At 49.1% G+C, this 13,298-nt stretch overlaps 5 protein-coding genes across 5 annotated transcripts; all 5 read left to right on the forward strand.

Annotated features, from left to right (window-relative positions):
* Positions 1 to 1,963: 1,963 nt before the first annotated feature.
* On the forward strand, positions 1,964 to 3,398 carry LTR64_007404 (uncharacterized protein; the record flags this gene model as incomplete). The annotated part of the gene is made up of 4 exons (XM_064901724.1): positions 1,964 to 1,975; positions 2,100 to 2,318; positions 2,475 to 3,052; positions 3,101 to 3,398. 4 exons carry the CDS (start codon positions 1,964 to 1,966, stop codon positions 3,396 to 3,398), a joined length of 1,107 nt encoding a protein of 368 aa, XP_064752800.1.
* Positions 3,399 to 3,890: 492 nt separating this feature from the next.
* LTR64_007405 (uncharacterized protein) lies at positions 3,891 to 5,015 on the forward strand (the record flags this gene model as incomplete). Its single annotated transcript, XM_064901725.1, has 2 exons — positions 3,891 to 4,896; positions 4,981 to 5,015. 2 exons carry the CDS (start codon positions 3,891 to 3,893, stop codon positions 5,013 to 5,015), a joined length of 1,041 nt encoding a protein of 346 aa, XP_064752801.1.
* A 145-nt stretch (positions 5,016 to 5,160) lies between these two features.
* On the forward strand, positions 5,161 to 10,271 carry LTR64_007406 (uncharacterized protein; the record flags this gene model as incomplete). The annotated part of the gene is made up of 3 exons (XM_064901726.1): positions 5,161 to 5,255; positions 5,308 to 9,916; positions 9,963 to 10,271. 3 exons carry the CDS (start codon positions 5,161 to 5,163, stop codon positions 10,269 to 10,271), a joined length of 5,013 nt encoding a protein of 1,670 aa, XP_064752802.1.
* Positions 10,272 to 11,282: 1,011 nt separating this feature from the next.
* On the forward strand, positions 11,283 to 12,039 carry LTR64_007407 (uncharacterized protein; the record flags this gene model as incomplete). The annotated part of the gene is made up of 2 exons (XM_064901727.1): positions 11,283 to 11,735; positions 11,794 to 12,039. 2 exons carry the CDS (start codon positions 11,283 to 11,285, stop codon positions 12,037 to 12,039), a joined length of 699 nt encoding a protein of 232 aa, XP_064752803.1.
* Positions 12,040 to 12,789: 750 nt separating this feature from the next.
* Positions 12,790 to 13,258, forward strand: LTR64_007408 (uncharacterized protein; the record flags this gene model as incomplete). The annotated part of the gene is made up of 2 exons (XM_064901728.1): positions 12,790 to 13,176; positions 13,247 to 13,258. 2 exons carry the CDS (start codon positions 12,790 to 12,792, stop codon positions 13,256 to 13,258), a joined length of 399 nt encoding a protein of 132 aa, XP_064752804.1.
* Positions 13,259 to 13,298: the final 40 nt, after the last annotated feature.

The following is a 13,298-nucleotide window of genomic DNA, read 5'->3' on the forward strand; positions in this document are numbered from 1 at the left end:
CCATTCTCTCTTTGATCTTGGTGGTTTCCATAAAACTAGCACCCATTTTTGCGGATGCATCGAAGCACAATTTTGCCCACCGCTTCGTGGCACTGTCTTCGGCGAGTGTATCGTCGTCACTCGTGACGGCTATGTGTTTCATCTGAAATTCAACCCACCCACCTGGCTTTGTGTGAAGCAGACATTGAGTCAATAGCTTTGGCCAATCTCGTATCGAACAAATAAGGTTGCGAACATGTATAAAATCGAAGGATTCTCTCTTGAATGTCCATTCTCGTTCTGCATCGTCAATCTCAAAGGAACAATTGGGCGGTACCCAGGGCGATTGGATTGGGCTGAGATCTGTACCTATGACTTCGGCACTTTCAAACTACAACACGATCAGATTGATCTGGCTGAGCATTCATGTCAACGTACAATATCGGCGAAGTCCATTGCCCACCCGCCAGTACCCGTGCCGATGTCTAAGACGCGTAGGGGCTGTGGATCGATAGGTGCCCAGAAGAGCTGGTTATTCATCAGAGAAGTCATCATAGCATGTTGCATGTCGAGACGTTCTGCTACTATATGTCAGACCTTCATAATCAGGTAAGCTTCGAAAGCAAGCTATACATTCTCTGTCATCGTTTGGAAAGGTATACTCGGCGCTTCCGTAAGAATGATATCGTCTGCCATTCTCCATCGTGCCCGCAAGGACTTCCGACGCGATTGAAGTCAGATAGCCTGACTTTACTGACTCGCCATAAGCCGAATCGACGCTCGCTGAGTCTGCTTCAATTGTAAGTACTTCTGGTTCCAGCGGTCGGTCCCTGGTCGAATAGGTATCTTTTTCGCTCCGATCCTGGTAAGGCTCTATATCACAGACGTTCACTCTCGACTGTGCCATTTCGTTCAATGTTGACAAACGCAAATGAGCGAGAAATCGTCGTTTGTGCGCTGTCTATCAAGTCAGTTCATGTCACGACAACACATGTTTGAACAGAATGAGCCCTTTGGCAAGAGATCTCTTTTTGAGTAGTCCTCGTCTGCAGGCTTCATGATGCATGCAGGAGAAGTCGGTACCAGACTGCTACCCGAAGGAGAAGACGAGACAGGAAGGATGCTCGTCTCGAAGGCCTTGAAACGGTCTCCTCGAGTCAACTGTCCACTTTCGATGCATCTATTGGGGCCTCTTTGTCGATCGAAGTGCAAATCAATACTAGTCGTTGGATTCGAGGTGGAGCATCGTTTGTTCCACGACGCGGTAAGGATTGCCAAGCTTTATTGATCATTGGATTTCATGCTGTTCTTATGCTTCTAAGTCGCGCGGATTGAAAGCTGTTGCGCATAGCTTCGCAGGCTGTCTCTTCATCCACGAATCACTGCTTCTGCTCAGGCATGCGAATGCGCCTCCGAGATCCAACTTCAACTGCCTGCAGCTGCAGACCAGGAGCTTGCACAATTCTTGGAACAAGCTTCTGCAAGACTTGTCTTAGCAGCCCTCGTGCTCCAACGGGCCGCAACGACGGCTTTGCAAGATTCTTCAGTCCTGCCGCTGTTGCAGAGAACATTATGCAAGAGCTGCAGTAGCCTCGATGACCTGGTAATGCTCTATTGCTTCAGCTTCCAGCTCGCTGCTGTTCCCACGAATCTCTCTATCTCGTTACGCTCCTTCTCTATGATCTGTTGCTCCTCAAGAACCTGTCCCTTAAAAGTGCAACCATGGGTAGTCGACAAGTAGAGCAGAAAGTGCTCGTGATTGGTGCCGGTACGCTAAACGATATGGACAGCATGGTTGCGAGGCATTAATTTAACATGAGATAAGGCATCGTCGGTCTTCTGATTGCTCAGGGATTGAAGAAGGCATGTGAGGCTTTCCGCGGCAGCTGACTGACGACCGAATTAACGATCACAGGAAGGAATAGCTTGCACCGTCTACGAATCAGAGCCTTCGGCAAAACACTATCGACCACGAGAGTGGGGCATGTCAATTCAGGTAAGCAAGAGCGCCAAATACTTGTGTCAATATTCCCTCACTCGTAGGCTGGGTTATCGGCAAGAGACCGAATCACTGTTTGAAATTCACTGAGTGGGAACATGTACTGACCATACATACTTAGTGGGGGTTACCTCTGCTGGAGACCTGCTTTGACGAAGATAAATACAACAAACTGTCCACGACTGCCGTGGACCCCAATTTCGAGCCTCCCGAGCCTGGTAAGGTGCCAACATTTAACGGCGAAACCGGAGAATGGATCATTGATATCCCTTTGGTGCGGACATATCGTGTGTCTCGACGTAAATTCAGGGCGTTCTGTGCTGAGGACATAAATGTGCAGGTACAGTCCAATCCGAATAGAGTTATGCCAGTTCAGAGCCAGAATATGTGCTGAGCCTTGCGTGAGAAGTATTGCACTTCACTTAGCAGATGCTCGTGCAGAGACGGCCCCGTATATTCTGTCGTGGGCCTGATCAACTAACACAATTGTATATAGTACGACAAGAAGCTCAAGGACATTGTTTACTCCGACACTGACACAACAGTCACGGCACAGTTCGAGGATGGAAGCTCTGCTACGGGCACACTTCTTGTCGGCGCCGAAGGAACCCACTCACTGACTCGGCATCTCATATTTGACAATGACGAGTCCAAGGCAGCTGCTCATAGCGTCCTATTCAATGCCATAAACCTGCATGTGTGCTACAACGACGCAGAAAAGGCGCGTCACGTCCGGCGGCATCACCCGATCATGTATCACGCTATCCATCCAAGGGGGTATTGGTTGTTTGTTGCCATACAGGATGTGCCAGATCCTGACAAGCCAGAGACTTGGGTGTTTCAGTTACAGTGCACATGGAAAAAGACGTTGGAACCAGACCTTTCAGAGGACGAAGTCTCGAGTCTAGAGAAGCACAAAAAACGAGCCGAGACTTTTGGTGAACCATTCAAGAGTGCGAACTTGTGGATACCTGAAGGGACGAAGTTGTCGGTGAACAAGCTCGGATACTGGGTACCAGAGAAGTGGAACACACGAAACGGTCGTGTGATTATTGCTGGGGACGCTGCTCATCCGTAAGTTCAGGCAAAATTCGAGAGGTGTATATGGCTTACCTCAATTAGCATGACTTTTCAGCGCGGGCAGGGATTGAACCATGGTATAGCAGATGCCGCTTCCCTTACCAAGCTCCTAGCTGCTGTAAAAGACGGGAGTAAGTCGCAAGAAGCTGCTATTGAGGAGTATGTAGACGAGATGGTACCACGAGCTGGAGAAGAGGTCAAAATGAGCATCGTAAATACCGAGATGCTGCATGACTTTGAGAAGATGACGAACAGCCCGTTCTTCAAAAAGGGCGGGCATGCGAATGCTGGGAACAAGCAGGCTCTGGAGGAGCAGAGAGCGAAGGAGGAAGCTGCATAGACAAGCCATGATGGGTCGGAAATGGCTATTATGTCGGAAAGGGGGGGTTTCGGTTTGTGTAGGCACGAGAAAGAGGTCTGTAGTGAATCGATGCAGTCGAATGTTCGTTCAAGAGTAGCCTGAATTTAGCTTGCAATATATATCCTGTGTGCTCTCCACAGCTCTTCCAGTCACTCAAGATTGTCTACTGGCATAGACGTTCCAATGCTGTCTTTGATCAACAATGTAAAGACCTCGACCGACTAAGTGTAGGCAACAGCCGCTCAAGAGATTGAACAGCGGAAAGAGTGTAACGAGTTATGTGTTGCAAATGACCTCGACGGACGAAAGAGCGGCCGAATTTGTCATGGAAGACATCATGATTACTGCAATGCTTCGGCCTCGTGTTGCGATATCTCCGACTGAGCTCCCTTTGAGTTGCTAGGTTCGAGATCTATACTTTGCACCGAGCAGCACTCAGCTTCAGAGATCAACATCACATCGCAACATCCAATGGACTCGAGGGAGAGCTATCACAGGGGCGAAAGCAGCCTGCCAGCTGCAGTCGCGGTATCCTCTATCGCAGAAACGGTCGAGCCAATACTGCCTGCGAAATCATCGCGCCAGAAAAAGCTACAGCACGACCTTCGCGCAACACTGAAGACGAGTCTTGAGCGCAGGCAGAGGTCGAGGAATGATCAAGCATTCGACTCTATACAGGTTACGGCTTTAGCTTCGACGGCGGAACAGGATGATGAGACAGTCCTGTACTTGGGATATGGTTCGAACCTAGCAGCTGAAACGTTCTTGGGAAAGAGAGGTATACGACCGTTATCGCAGATCAACATCGTTGCACCATCGATAGCTCTTACCTTCGACCTGCCGGGCATACCATACAGTGAACCATGTTTTGCCAACTCTAGGTATCGAGACGCTCCGAGTGATGGTGAGGAGAAGCCACGGCCACCATACCACAAAAATGCTTGGAAGAAAGGGCTTGTAGGAGTGGTTTATGAGGTCACAAAGCAAGACTATGCACACATAATAGCTACAGAAGGTGGTGGAGCTGGCTATCATGATGTTGTGGTAGATTGCTACGCCCTTGACGATGATCCAAATCTTCTTGTTCCAGCGCAACCATCGGGCACACCGTTCAAAGCACACACCTTGTACGCTCACCGCGAGCAATCGTTACGACCCAATCCAGACTATGCACAGCCTTCTGCTCGATATCTGAAATTAATCACAGACGGTGCAGGCGAGCATAATCTGCCAATGGAATATAGACACTTTCTGAGCAACATAAGAACTTACCATACCACCACGTCGAAACAGCAAATTGGTAGCTTCATTTTCTTGGCCGTGTGGGGACCCATATTTGCATTCTTCTTTGGCAGTGCAAAGATGTTCCTCGACAAGCACGGCAGGTACCCAGATTGGATGGTTGACTATTTGGCCGCCATGTTTACCGCCTGTTGGGCCAGCTATGACAGGTTCTTCCTCAAATTATTTGGTGATGGTGAGAGAACAATCGGCGATGACTTGGATGGAGTAGATGAAGATTCACCTACAGGTGTAGATTTAGAGAAAGTGCCACTACTAGCAACAGAAGCCTCCAAAATAGAGAGTTATGTCTGAATTGCGGAAACTTGCCGGAAGGTGCTCTGGACGATACTACCATTAGCCAGATCTAATGCAAAATACTCTGCAGCATCAGCACCTTTAACTCGATCGCTCAACCAAGTTGTGCTCACTAGTCTCTTGAAATCCATGAGCCTGCAGGATGGCTGCTCAGCTCCACAATTTTGAGGAGACCTTCACTCAGCTATGTGAACTAGTGGAAGAGCAAGGCAAAAAAGGCAAAGGACCTGCCATCAGGTACCCAACTCTCACATCCCGCGCTCACTAACCAGTCTGACTTCATTTGTAGTTTCGATGCTCAATTGGCAGACGCTCTTCACTCCACGACTACGCCGAACCTCTCAGACGAACTACAAGCACGGCTCAAGACCTTTGAACAAAAAAAGTCGTTCCTCCGCTTCGACGGACCTGCGATATGCCTTGTCATTTCGACCGTACTACAGTTTCCTCCCTCGAATGTCGTCAGCAAAGTGGTGTATTTCTTCATGGATATGCTCTTACTATACAAGAACGAGAAGAAAGCTTGGGAAGCTTTACAATCATACCTGGAGGTGGATGACCTGAAGCAGGAGGTACAGAATCGTCGTGCTTACATCTTCTCCACACTACCACTGATGCTGAGATGTCTTCTGTTCGACGATAGTAAGCATGGCAAAATCAGAAGACTTTCAGCACAGTTGATTGTGGCTCTATGCACCAATAACGCGGTTGCTTGGCGAGGCTTAATGGAAGAGCAGGAGAAGCACCATTTGTTTGGCTCGTTGATTCGCCATGTAGACGACCACGTCCTCAAGATCCTGGTTGCAGACATTGTCCGACATCTAAGATCAGAGAACTTCGACTCGAATGAAATTTGGGATATGACTGATGAAGAGGCTATGGACTTCCCGAGCTCGCAAGAGATCAAATCGTCCGACCTCGCTAAGATGCTGCGGTCAATGAAAGGCATGAAAAGCAAGAAGACTGGAGGCCCTCTACACACTTACGTCTATCTTGTGAAGGATATAAATATCAAGGAGAAAGCGCTACACTCTGGCCGAGCCGATACTCTGCTGGTGATCGACGACAGTGTCACAGTCCTTGTGCCTAACGAGGCAACAGCTAAAACCACATTCATTCCATACGAGTTCCCTATCGATCAGCATATGATTGCAGAAACTATTTCTCGTGGACACAGGTCGAATACAGTACGTATGACGTGGCGGCACAGCAAAGGCTTCTGCTTCTTCAAAGGCAAGAAGACGGCGGTAGCCGAGCTCAGTGTTGAGTTTGCCGAAGACAATGCTCATTCTAGCTTCTCCAAGATTCTTCAACATGTTCAGGAGTGCCGAAGCACGGGTCAAGCCTCGAGCGACATTCACCAGCAGACACCCACGATTCCGATGCAATCTGCAAAAATTGCAAATACAGACGACCTGAGGGTGATGAACACTAACGGGAGTGGACCAGAAGCATCGTGGTCGAGCGGGCATACCGAACAACTCAACGAGAACAAGCACAATCAGCCTTTTGACTTACATGACGAGGAAGAAACACTGAAGCTACAAGCGGCTATCCAGCACGAGGGCCCATCGCTCACAATTACACTTGACCAGGCCAACGACGCAGAGTATATTGCTTTTCAAACCTCCGCTCGTACAAACATGGTACATGCCACGAAAGATAGTCCTCGTCAGCTAAGCAAGCGAAAGCACGCAGACACTGTTGACCGCTCCACAACCATCACTGATGAGGTGTCTACGAAGCGGTCCAAGGCAAGCACAAATACCGTCAGCACTGAAATCCACACATCGAAGTCGTCGTTTACAATGGAGCAGATACATGTTCGTGCAGCGCAAGGACATGACTCATTAGATGCAAATTCGCGAAGCCTTGAAGAGCTGGGTGAAGTCAACACAATCTCGACTAAGAACAATGCAAAAGAGCCCGCATCGGCACAAGAACATAATTATGGCAAGGCTTCACCCGCACCGACAGAGTCGAACACACAGAAGCCAGCTGGCCGTTCTAAACTCAAGAAACGAGTTCGAAATACATCGCAAGCACGACATAACAATGGCGATATTCTGGTCACAGTTGCCTCGAATGATAAGGAATGGGAGATAGATTTGCAGGATGAGCCTAGGCCTCTAGGAACCAGGAAATCTAAGACAAAAGCAGCTGCCAACTCCAGGTCGCGCGAGCTCAGAGACTCTACGAATATGGCACACAAGACAAACCCACGAAAAGCAGTCACACCAAGGTCAAGAAACCAGGAGGCAAAAAAGGTGAAGTCAGTGACCGCAAAGACTAGACAGACAGAGGACACTGCAGCCAAGAGCAGACCCCAAAGGGCCAGGCCACATCAAGTAGACTACGCTGATCCATCACAGTCGGGTACAGATGTGGAAGATGAATTGAATACTCAGCATGATGGGTCATTAAGTCAAGCCGACAACAAGAAGCAATCTGTATCTTCGCCAAAGCTGAAGCGTCCCGCGACTTCTGTTGCTCGTGGAGGTGTGGTTAAGTTGCCGGATCATTCGGGGTCATCTGGAGGTTCTACTGAAATAGTACCAAACTCTCAATCAGGGAATGACGACGAGATCATGGTAGAGGACTCTGATCCTGAAGGAAGGACAGAAGGCAAAGACCATGTGGCCCGAGCGGGCGAAGCTAGTTTTAGCACATTGCTTGGTGATTTTGTTCCAACAATGCAGCGTCTTCCAGGGATGATAGACCTCGATCAGGAACAGCCACCCTTTGGAGATCCTGCCAAGTTTGTCAACAACGTGAATGCTGCTAAGAGCGTCAGCACGTCTACCAAGAATGCGCATGATCGCGGTGCCACGCAGTCACGTTCGGCTGTAAGATGGTCACAACCTGACGGAGCTTCCGTAAGGCATTTAGAGATCAGAACACAGGGTTTGGACCGCCGCTCGATTGAGCACGATGGTGAAACAAATGCGGTACCGGATTTCGGGGAGGAGTCTGTACGTGGACCGGATCAAGCGAGAACACCCCCTGATATCAGGTCTTACAAGAATGATGTGGGCATGGGGAAAGATGTTGTAAGTCAAGATAACCAATCTCGGATAGCGCACAGAGAACCAGTGGTCACATCAGTTTCCGTCAGCAATGCAGTTCCGTTAGTACAACAGCACCCGGACGACCAGTTGAAAGGGGTCAGACGACAACTAAAAGCAGAATTTGTTGCATCACAAACACTGATTTCACCGGGTAGTGCATCCAAGAAATCGAGCGAAGCTCGAGCTGTACGTCAAAGTGCTGGTCATGATGCTCCTAGCCTGCAGGTGCACCAGGGTCAAAGAGTGAGTCCTGTACGCTCGAATCTCTCTAAAGCAAACACAAAAAACGTGCGTAACAAGCCAGTTCAGTCAATTGTACACTTTCGCCGCACTGGTCCAGTTGGTCAACACTCCTTACAACGAGCTGAGCTCGAAGCACGATCAGCTCTCGAACTTCAACCAGCTTGGAATAGAAGTGGAAAGGATTTGGACCATCCGAGAAGTCACGAAGCATCGGCACGAAAAATACAAAACCATGCAATCGGGAGTCGCGATCCAGTGGTCGATCGCACAAATGCGCCTGTCGTACCTTCCATGAAGTTAGCCAAATCCCTACACGACAAGTACGGGTCAAAAATCTTGCCACAGCGCACCGTGCCTGCCGATAAAACATCAGCTGCTGTCTCTCTTCAGAAAAGGCTATCCTCTCGCCATACGCCTGCTGCTCATGACGTTTCGTTAGATCTACAACCAAGTGATGCCCAGGATACTATAAATGCAACTTCTGCCAAGCACTTATCTGAAGAGCCTCCTAACGACGATTCTATGCTTGTCGAGATGCCGCCGCCGCCCTCACCTTGCTCTGAGGGTGAGACACCTGCAAATTTGGTCATCAGCTCGATTGAAGCTGACCATCGAAGTCGAGAAGAAAAGGAGGAACAGGACGACGACGGCGAAAGCATTCAGACTTCGCCATCAAAGCAGGCAAATACAGCACAAGACATGACACAAGCTAAGCTTCAACGATCACAAGGACTTGATAACGTCCCACAGTTGGAAACAGGCAAAAAGTACAACGCTAACGTTACGATGTCATTGAGCAATGCTTCCGAGCTCAACAAGCCAACTACCTCGTTGAACCGCGACTTGAGATTGTTAAACGTCTTCGATGCCCGGGATTTATACAAGCCAGAAACCAGGTCCGTGGCCACGGATTCAGCCTTACTACAAACAGTACGCCCGCCCTTGAAGACACCAGAAACGAAGACGATAGTAGCACAGAATGCTAGCGTCTCTCCGAAGCGCATCAAGCCAATGCCACCTCCTCCGAAGCCCACTACCAAACACCAGCGACGATCGGAGCTAAGCTACGGCAACACAGCATACGGTAAATCCAGTAAGAGTGAAGGATCCGAACAAGACACTACGTTACCTGGAGACGATCAAGCAACCAAGCCGCCACCTCTCAACATTAAGCGAATCAGACAGGCAGAGACAGCTCCAGCTCCGGCACCGGCTCCAATTTCAATGCCTTTGATTGCCCACACAAGTACACCCCAGCCTTTCCACGAGCAACTCCACGCTAGCACCTCCCCTGTCCAACATACCGAGTCATTCACGGCTCTTGAGCTGCAAGAGATGGTACACAACGAATCCGATATGAGTGATACGAATGACACAACCTTGGTCGAGCCCATTCTGCTTCTGAGATGCAGTGAGTCTCGTTCGCCTCTCACGACGTCGACTTGTATGCCAGATGTTTCTCCCGGTCCTGGTTCAGGAGCTCAAAACAACAAGACTGTTGTCCAGCAGCTCAATCTTCAATCCAGAGTTTCACCCATGAGTAATGTACGCCAAAGTCTGCAACAAACTCTGACAGCTGTCACACAGGTATGTTTTACGAGTCAAGAGTTTTTGCTGCGCTGACACTTAGCAGGACATCCTGAATCGCCTAGAGAAAGAGGAGCAGCTGGCACGAAACCTCGTGCAGCAATACCACAATGGCTGTTTCGAAGTCTTGAACAGCCTTCAGCAAAACGCAGAATCAAGAGTGAAACACAATGCTACAAAACTTGCGTCGGCCCTTGCTGCAGCACAAGCTCGACTTGAGAACACGACCAAGGCGCTTGATGAACCAGTAACAGAAGATGGAGAGCTGATTGAGCCAGTAGACTTCGTGAGCATCGATGAGATTGGTAATCATGGTCAAACACTCTTGAACATGTTGGACAAGGTTAGCTGCTAACTTGTGGTCTCATGGTTCAATCAAGCAACACCAATCTTGCGCTGGGGGCTTTGAATGCACGTCAGAAGAGATGGGAAGTCACGACGAGCTGAGGAGAGGTTCAATGCCGCCTGAACACAACGAGCATGACATAAGTAACAATTCACGACGTAGACAATAAAGAAGTGTAACTGAGCCATGGCCTCGAGCATAACCCAATGCGCTCTCTAAACTTCCACTCCCCTCTTACCCTTTCGATGCGTCTCTCAACTCTTCTTGCGCTCTGAGCTAGGCGACATGATCAACATACTGTGTAACGCGCAAGTACATCAGATGAGGCATAAGAGACCAATTTGCAGTCCGGGAAAGAGCTTCGGAAGCAAAGAGAGAGACGTGAATTTGCTGTGCAGGTGCAGCTCGAGATGAACTGATACACGATTACAGGCTCCTCTTGTTCTCTCATCTGGGCTCACGCCTCTCCGAGGTATTTTCAGATCCAGGCTTGCTTCGAGCTCATCTCAAAGCGTCGACCGACAAAGCACCGACACAAGTCTCGATCAGCACTAGAGCGTGAGATGTTCTTCTAGGTTCCAGTAACGAGCACCTTCCATTGTGCTAGATGTTTTCTCTGTGGGGACTACACGTGCTCATGCGATAGATGAGCACATTTGCCAAGAGTGAGCAAGTTTGAAGTAGCCAATCACGTTTGCTCTCGTCTTCGAGCCTGGTCGTATCTAGTGTACCTGTCTGGTTCGGAACCACCCTTTCTGGTCGGCAATGAATTGTCCCTGCAGTCGTGGTCAAGCCACAGAGCCTTAGCTTCTGGTTTATTGTCACTCTACGAGTTGCTGGAGTGAAGAGATGCTGGTCGAACAATGCGAGCAAGCACGCTAGAAAATTGCCTGGTCCATACTAGTATTTAATATGAATATACCCTGCTATGCATCAACCTCTTGTCTACTCACACTTCAATAAATCTCTCGTTGACGTCTCTCACACTGCCAGTACTATCGAACCCGTCGAATCGACAACATGAAGGCCGATCTTCTTGCCACCATCGTCCTCCCACTTGCAGTCTCTGCGCACTTTGGGCTGAACTATCCTACATGGAGGGCTGATTCACTTGCCGAAACTAACGAGTCGATCTCACAATGGTCCTACCCTTGTGCCAACGTGCAACCGATGCAGAACACGTCGTTACAGCGGACGCCTTGGCCTCTCGAAGGAGGTTCAGTCTCACTTGACCTTAACCACCACTGGACTTATCTATTCGTCAATCTCGGCTTCGGTGCTGAGGTCACCAACTTCAATATCAGCTTGAATCCGAATGGCGGACAATTGATAAATCAGACAGGAAACGGAACGTTCTGCTGGAACCAGCTTCGAGTGCCAAGCAGTGAGCTGCTCGGCCTGACCATCACCGAGGGACAGGAGGCTAGTATTCAGGTAGTGACTGTTGGAGACTCGGGCAGTGCCTTGTACAACGTTAGTACTCGCAGTCTTCTTTGTCGCTTTCACAAGCTAATGCATCTGGCAAATATAGTGCGCTGATATCGTCTTCACATCGAACGCTACTCTGCTCGCAGCTGACCAGTGCGTCAACAGCACTGGCGTTACAGCACAAAGCGTAGAACTCTCATCAGCAAGCAACGCAACTGGTTCAAGCCACGGAGACCACAGCGGGACAGCATCTGGATCAGCAGCATCCAGCACGAGCTCTGGTGCAGCATCTTCTTTGACGGTCTCAAGCTTCATGGGTCTTCTTGCTGCTGGTGTGTTGGTACTGTAAGATGTAAGGAGTATCCGAGAGACAAAAGAGCATCTATAACACCAGCAATTCGTAGGGCAAAAGATACACCAGAACTCCCGTGCTACTGGCACATCTCATATCTGCTATGGATATGTGGGATTGTTCAGAGAACTGGGACAGTCGGTGCTTATATGCCCTGAGGACGGCCGGTTGCTGAACATGGTCGAAGCAATATCTCGACTTGACCATTCAAGAATACACATCTGAACGCGAGAACTCAGCATGCAGGTCATGGTATGCTTGCTGACTCGATAACAGCGTAACGGCTGTCAGTTGTGGTGGTTCATTACTCTTGGCGGAGCGCAGTCGATCGAACACACTGAGTACATAGCTTTCCATCAAACGAGGTTACCGGATTTCCACAAGATGACTGTGCTATCACGTAGTCTTAGACTTTCATACGCAACTTGAAGCACAGCTCAAGCTTGTTCCGAGTAGGTTATCGAAACTTCGAAAGAAGTTTTGGATTTGTACCGAGTACTGGTAGTACGGAAAATGATACGGCCACGCATCGCTACGTTCTAGCGCGATACTATTTCCAAGTCGTCATTTCATCTCATCCGATCCAACATTACTTGCTTTGGACGTAGAATTTAAAGAACGACCAATTCATTTTCGAATGGTTAGTGCCCTTGCACAAAGCTTGACAAGACAGATACTCGACTGGAAAATCCTAATCTATCACACCATCCGAAAGTCGTGGAAATACGAGCCCACCATACCCAAATCATGGCTGAACCAATAACTACCGCGAACGAGAACGAGGAAGCACAAAAGCCCACAAACGCCGAAGACCGCAAGGCTGCAGCAGCCCTCGATAACCTCAACGCAAATGCCATGAGCCAAGACAACGGCGAAGCCCAAGATTCAACGCAGCCCAACGCCGCAGACCAAGAAGCACTGATGAAGGCCATGGGAAGGCTGGAGGTGGCAGCAGGAGGTAGCGCAAGCAAAAAGATAGACGACAAGAAAGATGTAGTGAAGAAGGATGCTGAGGTGAAGAAGAAGATTAAGCTTGCGGCGGAGGATATACAGTTTCTGGTGAATGAGTTGGATTTGTCGAAGCCAAAGGCGACTGAGTTGCTACGAGCACATGATGGCAGTATTGATTCTGCTGTGAGGAGTTATGTTGTACCTGCTGCTAAGGCGTAGCGAGTGGTAATCAACAATAAATTCCCTACTCCAGGAAATGTCTTAGCAACAATGAAGCAGAAGCATGCGTGGGCTGCCAAAGGCTT

This window comes from Lithohypha guttulata (assembly GCF_036872675.1).
Source record: "Lithohypha guttulata strain CCFEE 5908 chromosome Unknown scaffold_5, whole genome shotgun sequence".
Lineage (NCBI taxonomy): Eukaryota > Fungi > Ascomycota > Eurotiomycetes > Chaetothyriales > Trichomeriaceae > Lithohypha > Lithohypha guttulata.